We start from the raw sequence: 16,486 nt of genomic DNA, 5'->3' as shown, positions 1-16,486 counted from the left end.
TCAGCTGGTGACATTCACTAAACAGCGGTAAAGCCAAGTAATTTGCCTCCCCATGCCTACATGCTTGATGCTGAGACCCACACTATGATATTTGTCGAAGTCAAAAATATTACATAGAGAGAACATACAGACTCCACACATTATGAGTCGCTATGCTTGCAAATACGCGCAGCGAGCACAGCAAATATGGTAATATATGCATTTATTCTCTAGGGAGAGACAACAAAGTCCAGAGGACACTGCACAAGTAATCAACAATTCATTAATATAATTGTAGGGAAACCAACCAGTGAAAGATATCAATTGGCCTTTCTTTTATGAAAAGGCCCAAAATTGTATCAGGTTGGAGGTGCGCCACTAAGCTAGAGTTACAGTATATATTTCTAGGGGTGATTAGTGTAGACCACTAGTGGGTACTACACTAAAAAAGAAGCTTAGTGTGTGGTGCACTCTTTTAGTATTAACTAATAAACATTACAAAAGAGTGCGCCACACACTAAGCTTCTTTTTTAGTGTAGTACCCACTAGTGGTCTACACTAATCACCCCTAGAAATATATAATATATGCATTTACACAGACATGCCACAAAGATAGATTCATTACATATTTCATACAGCACATAAATTGAACATATCAAGCGCCAGACATCATAAAGTTTTAAATTATATAATGGAGTAACGTCATGTATGTGTATCATTAGAACGGAGCAAGATGGACATGTCGTGCCTGGTGTCACAGTAACCAGATTAATGTGTAGATTCATTTGATGCCTGTTATTAAGTTGTAGCACATTGCCATGAGTAGTTATGATTAAATGTAGAAATATAAAGGCACAATTCTGATGAGAACAATGAACATTCCATTTAAAGCATGTGATGGACAGGAAACTCAGGCCATCCCTTTTGATGTCTTCAAGGTTTGCATATGAACTGACCAATGACTCATCGTGAATGAGAAAGTTCCCTCCCCTAGACTAGTAACAAGAGATCTGTATACGCCCCCAAGAGACTCAATGTATAGGTGATCACACACACAGCCGGCTGCTTTCTTTGTCCCAGTTGATGGTGGAGAGGCCGACTGTCCAGTGGCTGAATGATTTTACTGAGAGAGAGAGAGAGTGATATGGAGCGTAGTGAGCATTTGAACAAAATATGGTAATTGTATTGCTGGCCATGTATGTATTTGAATTAGTTTGTAATATCTGCTTACTGTGTAAATTGTAACCATGTAACTATATATATATGGGTGTACTATGGTATGCCGGCGGCCGGGCTCCCGGCGACCAGCATACTGGCGCCAGGAGCCCGACCGCCGGCATACCGACAGTGTGGAGAGCGCAAGTGAGCCCCTTGCGGGCTCGCTACGCTCGCCACGCTATTTTATTCTCCATGTTAATAAGATGCGCAGGCGTCCACAGTATATATTAGAGCTGGCATTTTAAATATTTGTTAGAAAGCAATTTGACTTTTACATATTGTATATCAAACATGTATATCACCCTCCAACCAAGTCAAGCAACTTACCTGTGCCAAAATCTTATCCTTGTATAAAAGTGAGTTTTCATATTCACACAGTTGCTGCTGGTGACAGAAATATAAAACAGTAAGAAGCATGTCACAGGATGCAGTGCTCACATTAATTAAGCCATCCACTTACCACAAGCTTGAAAATTTCCACGCTAAGACTATCCAGCGTCTCCTGCACCTTTTCTTTGTCTGTGAGTAGCTTATTATTCTACAAGACATGTCATTATTCAAGATTATTTAAAAATACTTTTTATGAAACACGTGTCATATTTAATTAAATTACATTATCAAATCACATTATTATTACATTATACAAATTTACTTACACGTTATACCAGGGGAATCGAGTCTTAAGCACAGTGGCCTAGGGCATTTATAACACCGATTTTGAAAATCATTTTTAATAGAATGATAGCAACATATTTGTTACATATATATGATCAGGTGACTAAAAATGGAGAAAACAAAGGGGGCGTGGCTTGGCCAAGTATGTGATAGGGAGCTAGGTGTGAAAGCTCCGTCTACCATCCTCTTTCTATCCTTATTCCCCTGCTGATGGACATCAGCTTCCTGACCCTACATACTTACCAGCCTCTGGTGCGTCTTTTGAGCAGCTCGTCTGTCCGAAACTCCCTTCGGAGCCGCTCCTATCTGCTTGTGACCGCTGCTGCCCTGTCTATCCAGGTCTGTCTTCTCAGAAGTGAAGTGCCATTTTGGGAGCCGAACGCTGCTGATGGACCCACGCTGTGCCGGAGCTTCCTGCGCCTGAGGCTCCTGTTATCCCCGCCGCCTTGGCTCATGCTGAACGCCTCCTGAACACTGTTGCCCGACTCCCGCGGCCGGCGGATCGGGCAAACTTGTGTGGGGATTGCAGCTGCCGCTGCTATAAGCCGGACAGGGACCCTGCAGCTCGTGTCTTTACCTGATCACTGGCCCCAGCCTCACTACGTTGCTGGATATCCAGGTACTCATACTCCTGCTCTGCTTCTGGAGGACCCAACTCCCCAAGACACTCTGCAACCATTTGTAAGAGCCTGCATTTCATTTCTAACTAGCTGTGGGGAGACACCTCATGCTGCACTATATTCTCTCCTGACCATCCTGGACACCATTGATATTGGACTTTCCCTCCTCTGTTCATTCTAACTGTGTGCTGACAGCTACGTTAATTTCTATTTACTGTTGATGCTGGATCAAAGGGCCTCCATATGGGGTGCATCATGGTGCGGGGAGGTAGCGCTGCCTCAGCGTCTAAGCTGGAAAAATTTGCTAGGGACTCACAGTCCTCTTCACAACCCTCACACAGTATTAGTCCCCCATCACCTCCTTCACCCTCGGGAGGCCCCCTCCAACCTGATGACGCATCTCAGTCGACACAACAGATTCTCCTCGCCATCTCGGCATCTGAGCAGAGTTACGGACAAAATTGATCAGATCCAGGTTGACATCACCCTGATTCGGCATGGTATGCAGAAGATTCGTGAACGGGTGGGAGAGGCAGAACATCGTATCTCAGATCTGGAAGATTTGACTAACCCTCTTAAAGACACAGTCACTGATTTAACTACTCAGATGTCAGTGGTCAAAGCCCAATTATCTGACATTGAAGGTAGACTTCACCGTAACAATATACGCTTTGTTGGCCTTCCGGAGAGGGCGGGGGCCTCTGCCCCCGAAAAATTCCTGGAACAGTGGCTCCTTCAATTATTCCAACGTGATGATTTTAGTCCTCAATTTTCTGTTGAAAGGGCACATCGTCTACCTGCTAGGGCTCCTCCACCGAGTGCACCTGCTCGTACTTTTATAGCTCGCTTACTGCACTACAAAGACCGTGACACGGTCCTCCGGCTGGCTTGCACTCAGGGTCCTTTCAAATTTGACAACCACATTATTGCAGTTTATACGGATTTTGCTGTGGAAGACAGAAATCCAGTGCACAGTTTCTCCAAGTTAAGAGGAAGCTCCGGGATGGCCAAATGCAGTACTTCATGATTTTCCTGGCTCGTTTGCGGGCTGTGCATGATGGCTCCACACATTTCTTTAATACTCCTCAGGAAGCAGAGGCCTGGCTGGACCGTAAACCTCGGGCTCCTAATTGAGGGCGGTTGCTTAAGTACTTTTTTTTTTTTTTTTGCTATTAGGCTTTTTTTGCTGTTTTTTTCTCAGGTGATATTGTGCCCTCATGGGGTTGCTACTACTGATGGTGATATTTTTCAATGTTCATTGTGCAGGGTTGTTATTTCTTTTGTCTTAGGACAGGCATGTCCAAACTGCGGCCCTCCAGCTGTTGAGAAACTACACATCCCAGCATGCCCTGACACAGCTTTAGCATTCCCTGACAGCCAAACTGTGTCAGGGCATGCTGGGATATGTAGTTTCACAACAGCTGGAGGGCCGCAGTTTGGACATGCCTGTCCTAGGAGCTGAATGCTAGGATAAAGTCTTTAAAGGGGTATTATTTGCCTCTGTACCCCGGGGTTACTATTGGGTTCTTAGTATAGTTTAGTCAGGCTGTTATAGGGATCCAAGTGTATCTAAGTTGTAATGGATATACAGGGTGGGGGGCGTTTGGAATAGTTTGTATTTGTTTTTTTTCTTATATTTGTGTTTATGTCACTTGTTCACTGGAAGTCTGCTGGGGTAGGCTTTTTCTTCTTACCGTTCCCATGCTGCAGGCTCCTCTTTGCTATGTGTCTCCCTTGTATCTTGTGTCTAGCTCATTCTGCCTTTGCGTTCCTTACACTCGCTCTTTCTGTCTTTCTGTCCCTTCTTTGTCTTCTCTATGGCTACGGGAGCTGAGGGGCTCCGCATACTTAGCTGGAATGTGAGGGGCTTAAATAATCACATTAAGCATGCCCTTGTTCTGTCGCAGGCAAAAAATATATAGAGCTGACATAATATGTTTTTCCAAAACCCATCTGATTGGTAGCTCTCAGGTAGCCTTGGGTTGGTCTTGCATATCATTCTACCTTTTCTACTAATTCTAGAGGTGTTTTAGTACTGATTCGGAGATCGGTTAATTTTCATATGTTTTTCTTAGGGCATATGTTAACCGTATACTTCTACATATACTTGCTGTCTGTATTCCTCACCCCTACAATAAAAAGGTGCTTCGCCATGCTATGTCATTTATTGTTACTTCCCCCTCTGCACCAATTCTCTGCATAGGTGATTTTAATAATGTTTTGGACAGGGTTTTGGACAGATGGAATGAGCTTCCTACTCCCGTACCCTCTTTATCTCCTTCCCCTATGCCATTTGCAAAGTTACTTACTGATTTTAAGCTTATAGATATTTGGAGATTGAGATATCCCCTGCAGTTGCAATACTCTTGCCAAAATACTTTTTTCTCAGCATGCCCTTTATTCACAGTCAGATTCGGGAGGCAGTTGTTTAGTTTTTCTTGCACGGGAGGAGAGGGCTGGAGGATTTATTCAAAAGATTTGTGATCCTCAAGGCACACTGTTTTATACCACTCCTGAGATAGCCCATGTTTTCCAGTCCTTCTACTCCTCGTTGTATGTCTCTAAAACCACTTACACCCCAAGTCAATTGGAGCAGTATCTTTCTCATATTAATTTGCCCCAGTTATCACAACAATGTATTGATTATTTAGATGCTAGTATATCCACAGAGGAGGTTGAGGCAGCTATTCCCTAATAAGTAGGCCCCCGGGTAGTGACGGCATATACCAGTTGAAGTCTATAAACAATATTGTGCTTATTTTGTCCCTTATGTTTTTAAATTATTTAACGCCTTGCTGGAAGGTGGTAGTTTTCCCCCCTCTATGTCCAAGGCAGTCATTGTAGTGATCCTTAAACTGGGTAAGGACCCTATGGTCCCAGACTCTTACCATCCAATCTCATTGTTATCCACCGATGTAAAAAAATTTGGCTAAATTATTGGCTATCCGCATCACTAATGTCATTACATCCATCGTCCATGAGGACCAGACAGGGTTTATGCCGGGCAAATCTACTCTCCAAAACCTGAGACCACTGTTTTGCCATTTACAAAGGGGAAAACACTCGGACTCGGAGTCGGGGGCCGTGGTGGATTCCTTGGACGCTGCCAAGGCCTTCGAATCTGTGAAATGGGATTACTTATGGGAAGTCCTTAGAAAATTCGCTTTTGGCCCTAAATTCATAAGTTGGTTACAATTGCTTTACTCCTCCCCTATGGCTCATATATCTGTTAATGGCTATGTTACATCCCCCTTTGCTCTGTATCGTGGTACTAGACAAGGCTGCCCGTTATCTCCAGCTCTATTTGCCCTGGCTATTGAGCCTCTGGCTAGCTTTATTCGGGAGTTTCCCGATATTAAGGGCATTACTATTGATGGACATGAGGATGTTGTCACCCTATATGCTGATGATACAGTATGCTTCTGTTTCTCAATAATGCAGACACTTCACTGACCTCCCTTCTTGGTATTGTTAACACCTTTGGCTTCTATTCAGGCCTGTCCATTAATTGGAATAAATCTCACATTCTTTCCACATCTGGTGGTATCCCTGACCCGTTGCCTATTGTATGCTCATTACAGTGGACTCTTCGCTTCTGGCATCTTGGTGTCTGGGTTACTCCTAATGTTACCACTTTTGTGCAACAAAATATAGACCAGGTCACGGAGGACTTGAAGCATCGGGTCCACGTATGGAAGAAGCTTCCCCTCACTGTCACAGGTCGCATCAATCTTACCAAACTGGTGATGCAACCAATATACCTCTATTTATTGCAACACTCCCCTGTTTATATCCCTAAAAAGGTTTTCACTTGTATTGATAGTGTTCTCTCTTCATTTGTTTGGGGTAATAAAGTACCTAGGGTTGCCCTGAGAGCTCTGGTTAGGTCTAAAACTGATGGAGGATTGAGTTTTCCTAATCTGCGTGCTTATTACCTGGCTGCTCAGCTGGTACATTTGTCTAATTGGATTCTGAAAAGAGATGCTCCCACGCTTGAGAGATTCTTTGCCTAGTGTGTGGGGTCCCACTTCTCCCATGTCCAATTTCTTCTTTCTACTTCCTCTGCTGCTGGTCTTCCTCCTGTATTACTTTAATCACTACTTGTGTGGCGACAGACTCACTCTTACTATGAGTGGACGGGTACGGATACTGATATGCCACTTTGGTTCAACACACAGTACGGGGAACTGGTTCATCTCTCACAGGACAATATATGGATTGGGGCGGGCCTCACAACTATTTCTCAATTATTCATTAATGGTATTTTTAAATCTTTCACGCTGCTAGGAGAGGAGTTTGACATATCCAATAAGTTTTTTTTAACGCTACCTACAACTCCGCCACAGCGGTGCAGGTGCAATTTGGAGTCTCACCCCCATCCATTTTCAGTTCTCCAGTAAAGATGCAGGTCTTGGCACTGGGTACGAGACATCAGATATCTACTGTATATGTTAATCTCAGTACACATATTTGCCCGGATCTTTTTGACCCGCTTAAATTTAAGTGGAAACTGGACATTGGACCATTTGATCATGACCAATGGCTACGAGTGTTGGGCTCTATCAAGTATACTACCCTATGTATCAAGTACCAACAGATCTTTTTTTATATCCTTCATAGGTCATATAAAATCCCAGTTTTTCTGTGTAAAGCGGGATTGAGGTCTGATGCAAATTGTCCGCTCTGTGGTGCCCCTGAAGCTACCTTCTGGCACTTATTGTGGCTGTGTCCAACCGTGTTTGCTTTTTGGGAGGCAGTATGGGTGGACATAGTACTCACTGAACCATTGTTACCCCCCTTCTCTCCTAAACTGTGTATTTTTGCTTTGGACTTTGAGAAAAACTACTCCCCAGCACTTTATAAATATGTTTTGTGTCTGGCCACCTTGGCAAAAGTGATCTTTGTACAGAATTGGTTTGCAGCTTCCTCTCCTAACCTGTACAACTGGAGGGACTTGGCTAACGAGGTATCTGGACATGAGCGGTTTACACATAGGTCTAGAGCAGGGGTGGCCAGACCTTTGGAGTCGGCGATCTACTTTGAAAGCTAAAAAGCTTCTGTGATCTACCTAGGAGGAATAATAGCGCGCGGCGTAGGCGCGTGCAAAAAAGGGGCGTGGCATAACAAAAGTGGGCGTGTTATAACAAAAAAAGGGACGTAGCCTTGCTGCACAGAGTGTAATGACTGCCTCACACGAAATAACACATTGGCCCTCACAGGTAAAAACCTCAAACACATATGCCCCCACAGTGCCATGTGCCCACAGTGCCAGATATTGATAATGTCGATATTATCTTAGACCGAAAAGCTATACATCTAAATGCACTTTTACAATGTAGCCGCTATGGCCGCTAGACTGAATACAAGTGCTACGCACTTTGTACGCTCTTTGCGTACAGAGTCCCGCGTGTGGTACGTACTTGGCGTACACACGCCGCGCTGAGTGTACAGAGTACACATAGCGTGCGCACACACAATTGATAACCTTTAAACATTAGTAAATGATACAATGTAATGATATGATTACACTTTAAACCCTTAGCAGCAAAGTACTGCAACAATGTTATACCTTAAACCTTAAGTAGCGCTGACGGTACAAAGTAACCGCAGTGCGTACACCTTATCAATACTTATACACCTTATACAGATAAATACCCTTTAAAGCCCTTGCAGGAAAGTGAAGACACCACACTGATTTGTAGTTGCAACCACAGGGTTCTAAGGCCACAGTGGATTAATTCCAAAAGGTAAACAGTACAAATCATACACTACAGGCTAACAAGATAAATCTAAACAGAATAATGGCTACAGAGAATGTACATACGTGAGAATGTTCGCAAGCGCAACCCGGCCGGTCCTCCGCTGGTCATACAGATATCGTTCAGAGTCTTCTGACCGGCCAGGCAACAATGGGCTTTTTATACACAACATGCATACACAATACAATGGTCACTGTAATCTCATTGTCCATTGGACACAGGGATGTGTCTTTACATTACAGAAGAGGTCATAGGTTGATTTGAATAGATGGGCGATGTCTTTCCCCAACTGCTCTTGTGGGTGGTATCCTCTGGATTCCCGCCGCATACATAATATACAGTAAATACAGTTAATGTTCATATTCTACTTTTGCACATAACTATATGCAGGAACATGCGATCTTTCTCTAACTAACACCGGAATGTTACCCTCAAAATACCCTACAGCTGGATACTAGACATTACCTTCCAACCTTTATCTGACCCTTCCTATCATGCAAAGGCAAATCCCTTAGTCCTGGAACTGTTTAAACTATTGATACTCGCTGATGCGGTCTAGGGGAACTATATCTAAAATGTACACTATTTGGGTTAAATATGTAATGTTCTAATAACCCTCTATGCTTTCACAAACTCTACCGTAAATACGCATACCACGCGTTAGGGCGCATGACCGTGGAAAGCTACTTTACGCAAATTGCGGATATGTGCACGCACGGCAGACTGAGGGAACGCGCAGCGGGCATGTGCATGGGGTTAGTACGTGGGGCATGCATTACAATATTTTTCGACTTTGACAGTCCACCCTTTGGCAGTCAACAATAACTGCCACTATCTAAAGATTAAACAGAAAAATATACAATACAATATCTACAGATGGTTGGATAAAAATATACAATACATTATCCATAAAATAATTGGATGGTAGGAGGAGAGGAGTAGGCGGGAAATGTATGACCTAGTGGGATAGTAAAAGCATGTATGTATGAAATCCATGTCTGAGGGGCATGTATCATCGTGCCGTACATGTTCTAGATAAGCTTCGAGGTATTGCGAAGTATACATTAAATCCTTCTCATCCCGTATTAAGGGTCTGTAAGTGGGCCAACAAACACTACCGAGCTCTTTTCGGCTTCTTGTTCCAACAAATGGGGTGCACATTTAGTTGATGATACATGGAGGGGGGGAACATATGTGAATGCTGATATATGGGTATTACTTATCGACTATGTGTGACACTACCTGAAGGTTGTAGAGATGAAGATAAGACACGTATCACAAATACATTCACATAACATTTGTGCAATCGTTCTTGGGTATTGGTTGAAGTCTTGTCCGGATGGGTGTATCTTTGCTGAAAGTGTTAATCAAAGTCTTTTCTGGATGGATGTATTGTTCATCAAAAGTCTTTTCCGAATGGATGCATTGTTCATCAAAAGTCTTTTCCGAATGGATGTATTTTTCATCAAAGTCTTTTCTGAATGGATGTATTTTTGCTTGAGGGAAAACAAAGGAGAAACGGGTAAAAGAAACGGACCGTGGAATCACGTCGTATCACAACATTGTCTCTATTGATGGGTCATAAATTAAATCAGTTGTTGTGACAATGCCCCCGCTCCTCAAACTCATCACTTTGGTACTGCGCTTGCGCTGCGTTAAAACTCGAACACACCTAAATATCAAGCCAATCATTATGACAACTCCGAGGATACAAAGGAGAAACTTTCCTACACTCACGATAAAATTTTGAGCCCATTCTCCTAAACCTGAGAACCAATTGCGTGGGTTCAACCATGAGACCCAGCCGGGCAGTTCATTACTCACAGCAGTAAGGGTAAGGTTGTGTCTCCTTCGGAACTCTCACTTCAATTGCAAGATATCGTCTATCTTTTGATCTATGACCTCGGTTGGGTCATCAGTGCTGTTTGTGATGTACATGCAACACTTTACACCATACTGAGTTGCCAAGGTGACACAGTACCCGCCTGTCACCGCTGTGATATAATTTAGAACCATCCAGTTCCGTTTTGTAAGCTTGCAACTCCCTCCCTGTATACCTGAAGGTGTCATCATACATCTCGGTGATATTATCTATCAGATTCGTTAGCGCGTGGATATACCTATAATTTATAATTCCTCTGGCGGTACGGGTGATATCTAACGCGAGTAGGAATTGAATCCCGGTGGATTTGTGGATCAAATCAGAGGCTGCGTGCTCTGTCCTATCTATAAGGTGTCTCTTAACGATGTGTTCATAGTGAGTATGAGTGTAAGGAGCTTGAGCATTGCGGTGAACGTCTCATCTTATTATGGGTTATGGTCATAACTTCTGGCAACACTCTTCCAATGTAACACAATCCCTCTGAGTTTGGGGCAAGCCACTTATACGCCTTCCTCCCGCATATGAAATATGCATCATCGGGGAGAACATATGGGACAGAATATGACATAACCATATTGCAAACCTTCCAAGTGAAAAATCCTATCCCTAACTCTCTCATCTGTTCAGTACACGTATCAGGCTGTATGATATGCGCACAGTACCCTGGTGATACTTCTCCAACCCGCATGGTCCTACTTCCTAGAGTATACCTGTACCGAAAATACCTTCCACCGTCGGCTATTTGGCGTATAAGTTCAGTGTCTACGGGTATTCTGTCGGCTCTGTGTGAAAATGCCATGGTTTGGTTATTCCATGTCACTTCCCAATTTCCCGGCTTTCGGGAATTGGAAATGTTGAAACATACTAAGGATCTATCCACATGATATTGGTGGAGCTTCAAACTAGGGGGCTTAGAAATATTAAATTTCTTGTCCACCGGTCTCCCACCCCGTAATTCAAGTACCTCATCTATTGTTAAAGGATACGGTACTAGTCCTGACTTGCTCTGAACTTGAGGTACTTGTGAGCACACCCAGCATTCTGTTTGGTTTAAAACCTTACCCACTAATGAGTGATAATCACTCAATGGATGACGGTCCATGTTGATATTAAGGCTGGACTGACATCTCTGGATGCACCCGTCCTCAACTATGTTTTCACAGTTTCTACATATACAATTTTCCTCAGCCAATAACCCTTCACAGTGCCTTCTAGTTTCTTGACTACCAGATCGTTTTCTGATACTCGCCTTTGCTCGGTGGATGTGTTGCTCTTGGAATTCTACAAATACGTCCTTGTCATCAGAACCCATTCCAGATCCTTTCTCGACCTCTCTGGTACTCTCACCGAAATAGACTGCTCTGGTCAACAACAGGGTCAACAGGAAAACCCGGAATGCAGTCTCTTGGGGTAAGTCCATCTTGTTAAGGGGAGAGAAAAAGGAGCAAGGAAGGGGGAAAGGAGGGTAATGGGAGATGGAGAAAATAATAAAAAAGGAAAAACTAATTTGGTGCGACAACCGCCTCTGGTCTTGTAGTTCTCTGTGCTCAGGTGCCGTGACAACAGTCCTGCCTCTCAACCTTCCCGGAACAGGCACTCCAGTGATACGATTTCCTCTACACTCTGCTCTTTGTCACGGGCTCTCTCTGGGTCAGGACCTTCTTACAGTGGGACGAGTGGACCCAAGTCTCTCTCTCGGCAACCTTTAATGCTGTTGTGCTGGTTAGTAAGACTTGGTACGGTCCTTCCCACCGGTCAATAAGGCAACCTGAGCGTAGAAAATTTTGAATCATTACATAATCCCCAGGTTCAATGTCATGACAATTACTGTTTGGTAGGTCAGGAATCACCAGCTTTAGATTTCTGTTTTGATTCCTCAGCTGCTGGCTCATCTTAACCATATATTTTACAGTCACCTCATTATTGCATTTCAAATCATCCTGGGGGTCAATCATTACATGGGGTTGTCGACCAAAAAGAATCTCAAAGGGTGATAGGTTAAAGGGGGACCTAGGAGTGGTTCTGATGCTGTACAATACAAGTGGCAAAGCTTCTGGCCATAACAATCCAGTTTCAGCCATCACTTTGCTCAGCTTGTTCTTAATAGTGCTGTTTACTCTTTCCACTTTCGCACTCGCCTGTGGGCGGTACGGAGAATGCAGCTTACTATTAATTCCCATCAGTTTGCACATAACCTGAAAGACTTCACCTGTAAAATGGGTACCCCTATCGCTTTCAATTATCCTAGGGATACCATATCTGCACACAAATTCCTGCACAATTTTCTTTGCAGTGAACGTAGCAGTATTTGTGGCAGCGGGGAACGCTTCTACCCAATTTGAAAACACGTCAATTCAAACTAACACATACTTTAAATTTCTGCAGGGTGGCAACTGTATTAAATCAATTTGTATTACCTGAAAAGGGCCGTCTGTCGGCGGGATATGGGATGGTTCTGTTGGTATTGACTTTCCAATATTCTTCCTCAAGCAGATAAGACATGTCATTGCTCTCTTACCCGCATGAGAAGAGAATCCTGGCGCACACCAGTAGGCTCTCACCAGCTTACACATACCCTCTTTGCCCAGATGAGTCAGACCGTGTGCCGCCTCAGCTAAGCTTGGAAGATATGCTCTGGGGGCTACTGGCTTACCCTGTCCATCTGTCTAGAGTCCTGAGGACTCCTGGCCATATCCTTTTAACCTCCAGACTGCCTTTTCCTGTGGAGAACACAAATTTTGCATTTCACTTAATTTTTGTGTGTTGACGGTATTGAATACCATCAGTTGTGTGATATCTGTCTGTAAGGGGGTGCTGGCTGCTGATTTAGCAGCTTCGTCTGCCCGGCTGTTACCAAGTGACACTGGGTCTTGACTGTAAGTGTGGGCTTTGCACTTGATAACAGCCACTCTGTCAGGTTCCTGTATCGCTGTTAGAAGCCTTTTTATATGGGATGCATGCGCTACAGGTGTGCCAGCTGCTGTCATGAAATTTCTGAGGCGCCATAGGGCCCCGAAATCATGCACTACTCCAAAGGCATACCTAGAATCTGTATATATATTGTCACGATCCGGGTATCTGGACGCCATTTCTTACCCATCAGATGCCTCCTAAGGCTGGCTCAGCGCTCCAGGACCGGATCCCATCTGTTATCCTAATGTTCACATTCCTGCATCCTCTCCTGTCTCTCTGAGACGCTGTCACAGTAACGCCTCCGCCGCCGTCCCTGAGCTTCTGCATGCAGAGTGTCAGAGTGGCGATTACGTCAGCCGCGGCCTCCGCTGTGTCCGCGTGGTTGGATGTGCACTTGTCAGCCTGGCGTCTCCTGTCTCCAGTGGCCGGCGCCGCCATTACTGTTTTCATTACCACATGGATTACAAACCAAACTTCCCTCCAAGTGTCTGCATGGGCGCAGCCATCTTGGATTCTGTCAGCTGATCATTTCCTCCAATCTGTTGTCAGTATTGTTAATCTGCATAATTGCCTAGCCAATCCCTTCCTTGCTGCAGGTATAAATACACTGTGCCTGAGCAAGGAAGGCGTCAGTGCTTTGGTTGTCAAACCTAGTTCCTGTTTGTCTCTCTCCTGTGATTGTCTTCCAGGTTCCAGCTCCTGTCTCAAGACTTCCACCATAGAGACCCGCACCAGCATTCCACCTGCGGTGTAGCCTGACTCTCTAATCCATTGTGGATTCATCTGTTTCCAGCTACAACATCACCTGCTTCCAGCTCAGCTTCCAGCAGAGTACAGCTTCTCTTAAAGGGCCGGTGTCCTTTCTACACTTTACCACTCTCCACCGGTATTATTATTTCTCCGCTCTCAAGTTCTACATTTCAGTTCATATTTCATCGCTCCCAAGTTCATTTATTATTTAACTGGTTCCAGCCAGTATCCACTCCGTGCTAACAACAGTCTGGTTCCAGCCAGTATCCACAGCAGCCGTTTTATCTTCAGCAACCCAGCTTTTCCTGGAACACCAGCTGGTACAATCCTGGGTTATCTCCATTGCTACAGTCGGGCCTGGTAAGGACTTTCCATCTAGAAGATTATAAGAACTATCTCACACTACCAGTGCCCTGTGGCTCCTGCCATCCTGTAGTACCCAGGAACTGTATTTATTCTTTGCTGACTTTTATGTTTTCTTTTACTGCTGCTGTGTTGCGGAGTTGTCATAATAAACATCATTGACTTTTATCCAAGTTGTCGTGGTCACGCCTTCGGGCAGTTATTATTCATGTTACTTACATGTCCAGGGGTCTGATACAACCTCCCAGGTTCCGGTACATCTCAGCCCCTACAACTGAGGCTGCCTCCCGTCAGCTCAGGCCCTCAGTTGTGACAGTAAGCACTGACCTAATGAATCCAGCCGGAGACCAGGATCAAGCGGCCAGGCCGATGCAAGAACTGGCAGCCCGACTAGAACATCAGGAGGCTGCACAGGGCCACATCATCCGCTGTCTCCAGGATTTCTCTACTCGGCTGGATGGGATTCAGACAACTCTCCGTGGATCAGGCGCGTCTGGTGCGTCAACCACAGTGACTCCAGCTATAACCCCACCCACCTTACCCATTTCTGCTCCACGTCTTCATCTTCCAACGCCAGCAAAATTTGACGGATCTCCAAGATTCTGCAGGGGATTTCTCAACCAGTGTGAGATTCAGTTTGAGCTACAACCTGGCAATTTTCCCAGTGACCGTACAAAAATTGCCTACATTATTTCTCTTCTCAGTGGCTCAGCCCTTGATTGGGCATCACCGTTATGGGAGAGGTCCGACACCCTGCTATCTTCCTACACTGCCTTCGTGTCAACATTCAGGCGCATCTTCGACGAGCCAGGCCGGGTAACCTCAGCTTCATCCGAGATTCTCCGTTTACGCCAGGGGTCACGTACTGTAGGACAATATCTGATACAGTTCCAGATCCTGGCATCCGAACTGGCATGGAACGACGAGGCCGTGTATGCTGCATTCTGGCATGGCTTATCTGAGCGTATTAAAGATGAGTTAGCTACCAGAGACTTACCTTCTAAGTTAGATGAGCTAATCTCACTCTGCACGAAAGTTGATTTACGTTTCAGAGAGAGAGCAACTGAGCGTGGAAGATCATCTGCTCCAAAATCTTCTGCTCCTCCTCCTCGTCAACTGTCACCATCTAAAGATGAGCCCATGCAACTTGGCCGTTCCCGTTTAACTCCTGCTGAGCGCCGAAGACGTCTCTCCGAGTCTCTCTGTCTCTATTGTGCAGCTCCGTCTCACACCATTAATGCCTGTCCCAAACGTCCGGGAAACTCCAAATCCTAGCTCGCCAAGGAGAGGGCCGGCTAGGAGTAATGATCTCCTCTCCATCTCCTCAAGATTGTAATCTCCCAGTCTCGCTTCAAGTTGCTCAACGTTATCGGAACGTCATTGCCCTCCTTGATTCCGGAGCAGCTGGGAACTTTATTACCGAAGCCTATGTTAAACGGTGGTCCCTACCCACCGAGAGACTTCCTTCGTCCATTTCTTTAACTGCCGTGGATGGCAGCAAAATTTTTGATGCAGTTATTTCTTTAAGGACTCTACCAGTTCGTCTGAGAGTGGGAGTTCTTCATTCCGAACTTATTTCTTTTTTAGTGATTCCAAGAGCCACACATCCTGTGGTCCTGGGCCTTCCATGGCTCCGTCTTCACAATCCTACAATTGATTGGACGACTACGCAAATCCTGGCATGGGGTTCCTCCTGTGCTGAGACATGTTTGTTTAAAGTATTGCCTGTCTGTTCTTCCTCCCCCAGGTCGTCTGATGTTCCACCTCCTCCATATCAAGATTTCACGGATGTGTTCAGTAAAGCTTCTGCTGATATCCTTCCTCCTCATAGAGAATGGGACTGCCCGATTGATCTCGTTCCAGGGAAGGTTCCACCTCGAGGCCGAACTTATCCGTTGTCTCTGCCTGAGACGCATTCTATGGAGGAATACATTAAAGAGAACCTAGCAAAGGGGTTCATTCGACCTTCTTCTTCCCCAGCCGGCGCAGGCTTCTTTTTTGTAAAAAAGAAAGATGGTGGTCTGCGGCCGTGCATCGACTACAGAGGTTTGAACGACATTACCATCAAGAACCGTTATCCTTTACCCCTGATTACTGAGCTCTTTGACAGAGTTAGCGGAGCTACCATCTTTACAAAGCTGAACTTGAGAGGTGCATACAATCTCATCCGGATCCGTGGGGGTGACGAGTGGAAGACCGCCTTTAACACCCGTGACGGACATTATGAGTACCTCGTCATGCCCTTCGGATTGAGTAATGCTCCAGCTGTCTTCCAGCATTTTGTCAATGAGATCTTCAGAGACATTCTATACCGTCATGTCGTGGTC

The 16,486-nt window shown here is 44.9% G+C and overlaps 1 protein-coding gene across 1 annotated transcript in view; it reads right to left on the bottom strand.

The window, feature by feature from the left end:
- The window catches only part of KASH5 (KASH domain containing 5), a 1,087,213-nt gene that overhangs the window by 601,400 nt on the left and 469,327 nt on the right, over positions 1 to 16,486 (bottom strand). The window contains exons 10-11 of the mRNA XM_063942893.1: positions 1,658 to 1,735; positions 1,525 to 1,581 (exon numbers count right to left, since the gene is read on the bottom strand). Of these exons, the coding sequence (XP_063798963.1) occupies positions 1,525 to 1,581; positions 1,658 to 1,735 (135 nt within the window). The remainder of the gene's footprint in view (positions 1 to 1,524; positions 1,582 to 1,657; positions 1,736 to 16,486) is intronic.

The sequence above is a fragment of the Pseudophryne corroboree genome, chromosome 10 (genome assembly GCF_028390025.1).
Source record: "Pseudophryne corroboree isolate aPseCor3 chromosome 10, aPseCor3.hap2, whole genome shotgun sequence".
NCBI classification, from domain to species: domain Eukaryota; kingdom Metazoa; phylum Chordata; class Amphibia; order Anura; family Myobatrachidae; genus Pseudophryne; species Pseudophryne corroboree.
This window is presented reverse-complemented; position numbering and strand designations above follow the sequence as displayed.